The sequence below is a fragment of the Equus przewalskii genome, chromosome 26, assembly GCF_037783145.1.
Source record: "Equus przewalskii isolate Varuska chromosome 26, EquPr2, whole genome shotgun sequence".
Taxonomy (NCBI): domain Eukaryota; kingdom Metazoa; phylum Chordata; class Mammalia; order Perissodactyla; family Equidae; genus Equus; species Equus przewalskii.
In genome coordinates this window covers 15,606,576-15,618,599 of record NC_091856.1, presented here as the reverse complement: position 1 = coordinate 15,618,599, position 12,024 = coordinate 15,606,576, and the positions used below count along the sequence as shown (strand labels likewise).

Sequence of the window (12,024 nt, the reverse complement as noted above, 5' to 3'; positions counted from 1 at the left end):
AAATGAGGATGGATAAAGGACAGAAATGAAAACAAAACTGGCTGAGAAGCTGAAGGGAATAAAGAGAAAACTGTGTAAAATAAAGAAATATTGTAAGAGGGAAAAATAAATGCAATGCCAGGATTAATTCCTAATTAGAAGAGAAGTGAAACAGCACTGCATAAAACCCAAGCAGTGATATGGAAGAAAAGCTTGAGACAGTTCCACCAAATTCAGAAGAAAGCAGGATGAGATAGAAATGAAAAATGAATAGAATATGTGAAGTCCGGAAAATGATGAACCAAAAGATGAGTGACTTCTTTTCCCAGAAATCCTGTTCAAAAATATAAAACAAAAACATTCCTTGAACTGAAGAATATTTGGGTATTCAAATTAAAAATATTAACTAACAGGTGAAGCTTGGTGAAATTTTAGAATTTGAAGGGTGAGGAAAGTATTGTAAGTAGTTTACAGTGTTTTGTTTGTACTTAATGTTTCCTAACAAGGTAAAAAACACATGTGGAAAACAAGTTGAAGCACTGACGTAATTTACTAGTTTTCTACTTCCTGAAGGAGAGTGGCTCTGATACGGTCACAATAGTTATCCGTGCACGAAATCGAACTTTTTAAAAGAGGGCTTATGAGCTGCTCTGCTTACTATCCTCAGGGAAGGTTGGCTGCAGTGGGTAATTGCAGCTAAGGTTGTGCTGTGGTTGGTGTTACATCTACACATAGTTTAATTAATGGAGCTCAAGGGCAAATATTGTCCCCATGTCAGATTCATTTTGACCTCTCTTTTTCTTTCAAGACCATTTTTCAAAAGAGTTCCCTTAGGGCCTGACTTGGGGGGCAGGGTGGGTGGCAGTCTTGTGTAATGGTGATGGATCTCGGGTGTTAGAACAATGTTGCACAACCCTGCATTTTTATCATTCTAATGACTATTGCTGGACAAGGGGAGCTTACTTTCCTGCCAGATATTTATACAAACTAATCAGACGCTTGATATAATACAGATGGTGATAACCTTTTTGCCATACAAAGTCCATGTTGAGTCTTTCTTTGGCAGCAAAGGGTTTGCCTCATTCAATATTCTGGACCAAAAAATTCGATTTCTTAAATGCCTTACAAAGGATTGTGTATGATGTAAACTATTTCAGGAACACTAAAAAGAGAATTGAGTGCTGGACCTCTACCACATTCCACAAACATTACCACAGCTCTATTTACTTCTTAGATCTGTGGAATGAAAAATGTTTTTATTGAATTATGGTTTTTTTAAGTATGAAGAAGCACAAAGATTGGGGGAGGGGGCTAAATTATTTTCAGTAAATCATCCATTCCTCCTCTATCTTTAAAGTGCATTCCAAACCCAGATCTTGTGTAATTCTTTGCTTGGACTACTAATACTGCTATTCTTCTTGCTATTTTAAACTTAATATATTGTCTTGCCAACAGATATAATGGTTCCTGTAAATACTCATCGGTTCTCTGCAAGAAGAGAAGAAAAAGCTTAAAGAAGCTTTTTCAGCTGTGATAGAGTCACAGCTTAAAGTGTTCTGTATGTAAAGAATAGTACAACAAGGTCTCAAATTCTAATCTTGTTGTTAGGGAATGTTATTGACATGAACTGAGATTAGTATTACAGGAGAGTATTTGTTCATGTCAGAAGGACAATAAGGGCACAAAAAGAAATCTCTATCTTTTTTGTACAAAACTGTACAAAATAAGCACACACACAGATATTCTGTACATTCCCATTGCTCATTTGACTGACTCACTCAAGTAATTCTCTTTAAAGTATCCTAGAGTTTATCCACACCACTCATTCATTGATTCATTCATTGAGTAAATATTTATGAGCACATACTCTGTGTCAGGCGCTATCAAGAGTACCATATTGAAAAGGACAATTTACTTTTTTTCTGTCTTCTCCTCCTTTCCATCACAATTCTCACTTTCTTAGTGTCTTGCTTACAGTTAGCTGCCGTGGTCTTGTAGAAGAGAGTGTAATCAAATGAGCAAAAACTAGGGGAGTGTCCGTGGAGGTTAGGGATCAACTCAGGAAGGAAGAGTTTATCACTTAGTAAAGAGCAAGGATAACGTGAACACAGTCTGCCACATCTGGGAGTACTAGAATGAGCAGCTACCCTTTGAATACTGATGAATAATTTTAAAGACAAAATAATATCTCACTTCATGCCATCCATAACAGAAAATTGGATTTTTCCCCAGAGGTGGTACCGAACTAAAATAATGTGTGTGTATCTGTGTGTGTGTGTGTGTGTGTGTGTGTGTGTGTGTATTTTAGTCCATTCCAGTTATTGCCTGAGAGAGACACATCTGTATCTGGCCTTTGGCTCATACGGTCCATGATGTCCTCCACTGCCACATCCTCAATATTGCCAGACTCCTTCAGGAGTCAATCTTGTATCAACTCTCTCTCTCCTAAGTGTTTCCAGGAGTACAGAAGACTCATCAGGTCCTCTCTCCTTTAACATCCCGCATAGTTTTATTCTATTGTCCCATGTCATTGTGACCAAGGGCACTTCTGTGGGCCACTATCTCAAATATCCAAATGGAAAGAAGACCTATAGATCCCTATACCTAAAGGGATGTCAGTCATCTCTTCTGTGACTGAGTTGCGGTGTGGAGGGATTGGCGTGGAGGACACAGCCTCACAGCAGCATCTAAAATCTCTTATTCCCCTCTAACTCTTTCTCTTCCTTTCCTCAGAGTTTCTTTCCTTGTCTGGAGTAAGGAAATATCTCATACTTACCAAGTATTTGTCCAGATCTTCCTGTCATTCATTAAGGGGGCAGCTTTTTAGATTTTAACAGCCAAGAATTTTGATGCAGACAATAAACAGATCTTATTATCACTGGCTTATGCCAATAAGTTTGAAAATATGGGGAAAAAAGTGCCAAGAATTTTGATATTATTGATTGGGCCCCTCAGTCTGTGTATTTGGGGGAATGACTCTGTTAATATCTCACATACTGTTCTACCACACACACCTGCCCTCTGTGCCTGTCTTCGATATGATCCCATCCGCACTATTTATTTTCCTTTATTTCGCTTGAGTTTTTGAGGAGTGCGGTCAAGTATTTGAATATCTCTTCTCAAATTGCCGGCTTTCCAGATGTTCTCTAGAGTCATTTTCAGTTTCATTGCCTTTAAATTCAGGTTTAACAGCTTTATCTTTAGCTCACCAACGCTAAAAAAATTTGGTAAGAATTATTCGAATAAATACCTATTCATTTTATACTGATGGAAAATGCTTTCAACAGACATGAATCTTACAATCTGAAAGAATCTGGATTTTATAGCTGAGTCTTCCCCGTAAAGTGAATTCAGGCAAAGTTATTTTTTAAATCATAATATCTCCTTTTAACTTTAACAGAACATAGGATACAATTGTTGCTCTTCCTACCTTCTAAATGTAGTGTTTCTTGAATTGTTGCTTAATAAACATTGAATTCTGCCTAAAAACTTGCCAGAAACTATACGCTGGTGTTTCTTTACCTTTTCTACCCATTTCTAATGAAAAGCAACAACAGCAAATTTAATTACAAGCCAGAGTCACCACTGGATTTCTTGTACCTTTTACAGTTTGATGTTACAAAGCATCAATGGCAATAAATAGATGCCTTTTTAAAAAAAGGTTTCACTTTGTCCTTCTATCTATAAAGAAGGAAGAGCATATAACATTATAAACCAGAACTCACTTGTCCTAAAATAATAAAGCTCCAGTGTCAGATTTAGTGAATCAGTATTTTCTCATGAAGATAGGACACCACCAAAAACAGCTGATACTGGGTGGTCCAAAAAAATGAAGTATTGAGTCAATTCTACAATTTTGGAGGAGCAGTGGAAAAACAAATATAGGAAGCAAATGAGCCATTATTAACTCTGGAAAAGACATATTCTGTTAAGTTTTCTTCTAGTTAGGCTTTTAGTGGATGATGCTAAGGTGGTTCAGTTAGGTAGGTAGGTGAGTAGATAACTAGCTCTCTCACTAGGTAAATATGCTTGGAAGTAGACACATGAGACTCAGATTTGGTTCATATTTTGAGCCTGAAAGTCAATAAAAAATAGTTTAACAGTAATTGATAATATCAATAAAAATTTATTCCATAAAAATTTGTTGCTCTTCATTAGCAAACCCCATGGCAATGATGACGATGACGATGATGATATATTTTAAATGCTTTTGAGGTTTATTGTGGTTCCATGAGAAGACCACTGTAGGCTCTAGTCTGCCTATTTTTACTCTCACCAATCAGAGTTCCATCCCTCACTCTTGTGAAATGCTAATAATCTTCACAAATACTACCTTACATAAGAAGGGAAGCACATAGGCCAACACAGTACAAACTCATCCTAACTTTCCCTATTTCATTACAGCAAATTCTTCGCCATTCTAGAGAAAACTCAACAAAAGTTATATTTCTCATTACTGATGGATATTCCAATGGGGGAGATCCTAGACCAGTTGCCGCCTCGCTGCGAGATTTTGGAGTGGAGATCTTCACTTTTGGCATATGGCAAGGAAACATTCGAGAACTGAATGACATGGCTTCCACCCCAAAGGAGGAACACTGCTACCTGCTCCACAGTTTTGAAGAATTTGAGGCTTTAGCTCGCCGGGCATTACATGAAGGTAATGGAAACCTAATGGCATAGCATTGTGCCTTTAAATGGGATTTCCTTCTTGCTTACTGCTTGAAACCCACCAGAAGGTAATACCAAACTCGAGGTTTTCACTGAGCAGGATGCCCATATGTCCTTTGTGTACTATGAGATGTGTTGAACTTCATCAATAGAGCTGACATTCTGACCTTGCAACAAGACTATTTGCTTTGTTTTGTTTTTTAACAGCTGTGATATATTTTCACTAACATATCCGTACGCTCCCACCTAGAATAGTTAAAATCAATGGAATGGATTTAGGTGTGTTTTGAAGCCACACACAGAGTGGGAAGCCTTGACTTAGATCTCATTTACAGTTATCTGGAAAGATGAAGTAAACATTCAGAGACATGTAGAGTGAATCTCACCAGAATGTTTCCAGAAATACACGTGAAGATATAGTGACACTAAATACTTAACAGCTACTTCCTGACCTGATAATTTGAAGATAGATATGCTTATGTATAAGCTGCAGAGCACTGACCCCAAGAGGGAATAAAATCAGTAAATCCATCATTAGAGTTCTTTGTACCCCATTTATACGGATGTTTAGTTGTGTGATTTTAGTGAGATGAACTTCCAGGCATAATATGGGCTCGTGTCTTGGTGAGCCAGGAAAGAAAGTATAGATTGGGAGAATATGACAGGAGATCTGGCCTCAACCAAAGCTGCACAGCGAATTAGGCTTGATCTTTATAGGTATCCATATGAAAGATTCAGTTTGATGGGCAAATTATGGCAACACAAGATTTCCTAGAAATTAGTGATTGTTTATAATAAGTGGGTCAGCCCTACTGTAGTTCCAAGTGAAGAGTTTAGAGCAGGATCTCAGGCCAGCTACAGATATAGCAAAAAATCCCTGTTAGTCACCTACTACCTGAATGGCTTTTGGCAAATTAACTTTTGCACTCTTTAGCTTTCTTGTTAACAGAATAGGGTACAAGAATAGTACCTACTTCATAGGATTGTTACAAGGGTTAAATGGGTTAATACGTATAAAGTGATTAGAAAAGTTACTGAGGGCTTATACTAAGCACTCAACAACTGTCCACTACTGTTATTATCTTAGGCAGTTTATCTAACATCTATGAACTTCAGTTTCCTCTATTTTCAAAATGGAGATATTGTAACATGTACCATATAGTTTTGTCAGGAGGATTAAATAAAATATTTAAATTTCCCCAAGTATCGTGTTTGGCACATGGCAGAAGTTCAGTAATTGGAGCTTCCTTCCTGTCTCCTTTTCTCAGAGGAAACTGATCTGTTAAGCAAGAAGACAGGGTGGCTGTGCTACTAGATGGGATTATGAAATTGTGGGTGTTATTAACTATGTTGTAGACGGCTTATTTCCAGTCCTATCCTTCCTCTGTCTTGTAGGATTGGGGCCTCTGCCCTAATTTGAGTTGACCCAAAAACTGCGAGGGGACAGAGCCTTCAAGGAAAGGATTTTGGTTACTATAATGCAACAGGAATTTGGGAGATGTGATTTTTATTACAATAAACTACTATCTAGAGTGTTTTAATACTGTGACTGAGTTTCCAGATTTGGTGAGGAAAGATGGTGTTTTCACTGAAAAGAGATGATCGGGTGAAAGGAAATGAGCCTCATTTCCTCTGCCTCTGTATTCTCTGAAGCTACTTTCAATTTGGATGAAGCCACTCTTGGTCTCAAGACTGTCCTTGTTTCAGGTCATTCTCAATAGATATAGGTTATGGAATAATAGCTTTCTCCATATGTAACTCACTCACTTATCTCTCTCCCGGACCTGAATGCCAGTGCACCAGTCTTCATAGCTAGATTTTTCTTACTCCCAAAGTTACTCTACTGCCAAATAAACCTGTGGCCCAATGTCTCAGAGTTAAGTGCCCACGTTACAGCCCTTTTACCCACACCACAATCTATCAGATGAAGCTTTAACAGGGTACCTGGTCTTACTGGTCTCTTTCCCTTGGGGCAGGAGTCTTCCCTTTACTTTGCCCCTATTTATTGTTCAGAGTCTTAAGGCATAGAGACAGATATTCCATAATTGAGGCCCTCACCAATCTCCTTTCCAGGTATTCAGTTGCAGTCCGTGTGTCTTGGTGAAACTCACCCATCTGAGTTCCTACTAGGGGCCCATCACTGTATCTGGGCCCAGCACCATGGACCTACATAGCACTGGAATTTGGGCTAAGACCTTTGAACTTCTTCAGCAGGGTAAATGGAACTTATTGTCTGCCTGATTCTAGGCCATCCATTCTGATAGTCATATTCAACCTTACCCTGCCCTGTGAAGTCACTTTCTGAACACCTTTTGCCTAAGTAGTTGAATTCCCAGCATGCCTCACTTCAGAGCATGGCTCAAGTAATCAGTATGATCTCCACTTACATAAAATATGATAATTTACCTAGAATTGAGAGATAAACCACATTCTGTTTCTATTATTGAACTTGTGTGGTGCTGTTATTTAAGTCTTTAATCAAATAACTATGGAAGTGCTGGTATTTATTCTTTAATTAGTAGCTCACACATCAACACCCTTACACAGCATTCAGGATTCTAGTTTTATTTTTTCATTTGAACAAGGATTTTGGAAGTCTGGTTACTACAGCCTGACCTCATTCTGAGGCAGTGGAATACTGCTGGTGTGGAAGCCAGGGAATGACCTGTAGAGCCGACTGTGTTACTTCCTGCTGCATCTGGAGATTCCTTGCTGAAATGCTTCATTTCTTCCTCACCCTGCATGGCCTCAAGAACTTGTGAGGAGGTCCCAGACTGAGATAACTGGCTGAAGCAAATTCCCAGTCTGTGGTAGTGCAAATAACAGACATTCATGTTTGGGTGGGAGTGGGGAGCAGCTGGGAATTAGACGGATATGAAAAGATATTTGCTCCAGCTTGCACTTCAGTTTTTGTAACTAGAGATTGTAACATTCAACTATTAATTCATTTATTATTACCCTCTGTCAAATGTTCTTGGTAGATCTGCCTTCTGGGAGTTTTATTCAAGAGGATATGTCCCATTGCTCATATCTGTGTGAAGCCGGCAAAGACTGCTGTGACCGAATGGCAAGCTGCAAATGTGGGACACACACGGGTCAATTTGAGTGCATCTGTGAAAAGGGGTATTATGGGAAAGGTCTACAGTATGAATGCACAGGTAAGTCTCCAGTTTGTGTGTAACTGTGTCAGTTATCTGTTACTGTGTAATAAATGATCCCAAACCTCAATGGCTTCAAACAGTAAGTACTTAATTGCTCATGAGTCAGCTGGGCAGCAATTTTGGTCTCAACTCTGTCAACTTATGCATTTGTTATTAGCTATAACTTGGGTAGGCTGCCCCGCTGATTTAGCTGGGTTCTCTTATCTGTTTGTGGATCAGCTGGCTGGAGTCTGGTCTAAAATGGCTTTGTCTGGGACTACCAGGGCTGTCCTTTATGTGGCCTCTCATACGCCATCAGGCTAGCCAAGGCTTGTTCACATGGTAGTGGCAGAGTTCCAAGAGGAAGAATGGAAGCTTGCGAGTCCTCTTGAAGCCTAAGTTCAGAACTAGGAGGAGGAAGATTTGGGGCCTCTTATTTGCAGTCAACCAATAGCCACTTCTGTGTTCTAGGCGTTTAAGCCAAAATATGCCTCACTCTCTGTTTCAGATGGAAGTCAGTATAATTCTGGTCCTCAGGCCACATGTAAATTGTGGATTTGTCACCAAAAAATGCAACATTTCCTTGATGGTATTTTAGCTCCTCACAAGTCTCCACAAACAGACATCAGAAAACTCTAAAAGTGACATCATTTCAAAATGAAATTCTCTTCATTAACATTTGTAATTCTTCCTGCCCTAGGCTTCCTTACAAGAGGATCTTTATATTTTTAGTATTTTGTTAGAAAGGCAAGAAGAGCCATTTAGGATTCTTGTGTTCTACATTGTATTTTAGGAAATATCTAATATTTGGAAGTAGTACGTGGTTTTCCTGTGAAGGATTTTGTTTGTTCTGTTTTACCTGAAAAAGCAACATGGTTTTTATAACTTTCAGCTTTTTCATGATTTGCTGTTTGGGAAAAATGTATACCCGTGGAAATTAACACCCACCAGGAAAATGTAGGAGCAGTAGGCTTACTTTATACTGTCCCATGTGATCTTTCATCGCTTGTTTCATGTGAACATTATTTTATTCTGACATTTGGAAGGTTGGTTGGCCTGCTCTGCAACACAGGAACGGGGCTCTCCTCATCTACCTGACCTGATTTCTCTCCTTCCTTTTTCTCTCCTTCTTCTTGGAGGATATTTCCTTTCTTTTATTCTTGTTGTCCCTCATCTCGCCTTGCTTAATTTCTCTTCTCCCCTGGCCCTGATCCCAGCTGGCAGACACATCCTTCCTGGGTCCGACATCCATGCTCACCCAGCAGAATCACTCCTTTCTTGGCCCTGCTCCCATTCCACCCAGCAGGATTTCTCATTTAAGCAGAAGAAAGCTGGGGGGGCGGGGGGGGGGGGGGGGGCGGGTAATCAGCCTAACTGCCTCTGGGTTGGCAAAATGCCTCCCCTTGAATCTTCCCACACTTTAATCAACAGCCCAGCTTGGCACTCTCCCCAAAACCCTCTCCTTCCCTCCTCCCATCCTAGCCCACCAAACACAGGCAGAGGCTCTCATTTTCTTTGCTCCATGCTGTAGTCAGCATGTCTGCTTTCCGTGTGGTCCTAGACTGAGCTGCTCCCTGCCAACAAGCCACTGCCGTGTGGCCACCCAACATCCTCAACTACACTGTGCCACAGCCCTCACCATCCCTGGGGACACACTGAAGGAAGAAAGGGAGGCAATTCACAAACCCACTGCCTCCAGTTACCCAAGTGGCTGTGGCAGCTACAGTCGTACGTTCCAGGCTGAAAGGTACAGCAGTCAGTAGAATGTATGAGATTGGGTGAGCCCATCGCTAGAGCTTCAGGTGAAGGGACAGGAGCACTTGCATTGCTGATTTTAGCCAAGAATACCAAGCACAGGGTTTGCTGATCCATCTCTTCTCTTAAATTAGTAAGCTTCAACTTAATACCTTTTACATGCAAGATGTAAATTAAATAGAATTCATCGCTATAAATGTTGATATCATCATCTTCAGGATGTGTCTCCCAGGGATTAGGAAAAGTGATATTGGAACTCTAAAATGGACTTTGTATAGTTGCAGGAGGCAGTGCTCATCACTGGCTTCTCTTGCATGCTAGAGCTAAGAAAAAATAAATAAATTATATCCTTCCTATGGCATGAAAGACTCATTACCAGACTCTTATCTTTCAGAAAGGCAGAAGGAATTATTATCTGTAAATCCTCCAGTAGTGAAAACCTGGAAGTCGTGAGCCCCTTTTAAAATCCATTTAGTTGACAAATGGTATTGAGCGCCTTCTCCGTGCCAAGCCTAGCGCCAGGCAGGCGTCAATAGTGAGCAGACAGACATGGTACCTACCTTCTTGGAACTTACACTGTAATCACAAACATCAATTTGTAATTGCTAACTGTGATGTGTGTTATTAAATAAAAAGGCCTGTGGTCTGAAGAAGGGACTCCAAGGAAGGCCAGACTAAGACTGTCCTCTCTAAACTAAGATCTGAAGGATGATAACCTGATAGTCATTTTATTGCTCTGGAGAGGATGTTACCTCTTCCTGTGAAGAGTTGGAATTCTAAGTATTTATCCTCATTGTAGAAACAATACCTTTCAGAGGCAAATCATTCCTCTTTAGAGCCAAAAGAAAGCTGAGAGATTATCTGCTCAAAACCCCTCATTCTACAAGAGGAAATTGAGGTCTTGGGAGAGATGAGTATTTTGCTCAAGATGGCATATCCAGCCATCAGCACGACCTGAGAAGGGACCCAGGACACTTTTCTCTGAGTCCTGTTTTATTTCTAAGATACCACATCACTTATTTTGCATTTTTGAAAATAGCTTCTTGTGTAAGTTGCTTTTTGGAAACCACAGACACTGAACTGTGCCCAAAGTGTTTAAAAATGCAGAAAGATCTGGCTCAAATTCAACCTCTGCCAATTACAAACTGTGTGTCTTTGGACAATTAATTTCTTCTGATTCTCAGTTTTTTTCTGTAAAATGGGCTTAATAGTGGTAGAGTTATATATATATATGTATATATACTCACATGTATGTATATATATATCTATGTATATAGAAGTATATAGATGTGTGTATATATGCATATGTATCATATAATATATATTACATTTATATATACCTATGTATTTTATGTATATGTATATATGGTTGGTTTAATTGAGAGAATATACTTAGAGTGTTTAGGATAGTGTCTGGCACATCAATTCTCAATCAGTGGTAGCTTTTATTGTTAATCATTATTGTGAGATAATATAAATATTGTTATAAGAAAGTTAATGAATGAATGTCAAAATAATTACGTCAAGTATTAGATACGTGAACACAAGTGACACCATATATTTTATAAACTCCACTGTTCTGGGCTAGACTAGTGGCCCTAACCTGAGAAACTGTGCTATGGAGAGGATAAGGAAGAGAGAGCTGTGCATGCAGGTGAATACCGTCAAGAACCTTGCACCCACTAAAAGAGGAGTACAGGTTTGACCTGGTCAACATCCAGTGAAACTCAAGAATACTGAGTGAGTGGGATAAGGTGCCATTGAATGTTGAACAAAGGAGAGGTTATTTGCCTTGATGAGGGAAAAGTTACGTGCTGAAGCAGATTATATTTGTTAATTAAGTTCATAGAAAAGTAGAATACTAGAGCTAGCTGTGAGGGATTTTCTCATCGTTCGCTTGGGAGATGAGGAAACTCCATCCCATGGTCAACTAGGAAATTTGTGGCAGAGCTGAGGAAGAATTAAGGTCTCCCAACGTTGCGTCCAGGGTTCTTTCTTTTTACTAGACTGTCTCGAAGGGTGCCCATGAGACTTCAGAGAAAGCTGATGGCTACGATGTTACTGTGATCTCCTTCTCTTTTTCCCTCATTGTTCGGGGTGATTGACAGTCTGGGTTGCTAGGGTCTTGAAACAGTGACCTCTCGAAGCCATGTCCACAGCAGTGGCTTTGCTCAAAATGGCCTGAGCACCACTGTCACGTTAAGCAGCTGCTTCATGGACAAGACCCTGACGAATAAAAACATTTTTAATAATTGTGGATCTGTTCCATATCATTTACAGCTTAACTTGAATGCAAGCCTGAGGATTCATTAGAGATTACTAACAAGTAATACTTTGTCAAAGAGTTCAGTTTTAGAAGACATAATTTAATAAGTTTGAACCAGTTTTTAATTTCCCTTGGCTCAAAATTTCTCTGAGTTGGTTTCAAAATAATCAGTGCTTTTAGCTGATGATCCTGGAGAGTGTGTGCTAATAGGTT

General features: G+C 39.6%; 1 protein-coding gene across 2 annotated transcripts in view; it reads left to right on the top strand.

Moving 5' to 3' along the window:
* SVEP1 (sushi, von Willebrand factor type A, EGF and pentraxin domain containing 1) overlaps positions 1-12,024 on the top strand; it is a 167,488-nt gene that overhangs the window by 23,139 nt on the left and 132,325 nt on the right. For both annotated transcript variants that reach the window (XM_008513569.2, XM_070596344.1), the window contains exons 2-3: positions 4,384-4,639; positions 7,632-7,808. In XM_008513569.2, coding sequence (XP_008511791.2) covers positions 4,384-4,639; positions 7,632-7,808 — 433 coding nt within the window. The remainder of the gene's footprint in view (positions 1-4,383; positions 4,640-7,631; positions 7,809-12,024) is intronic.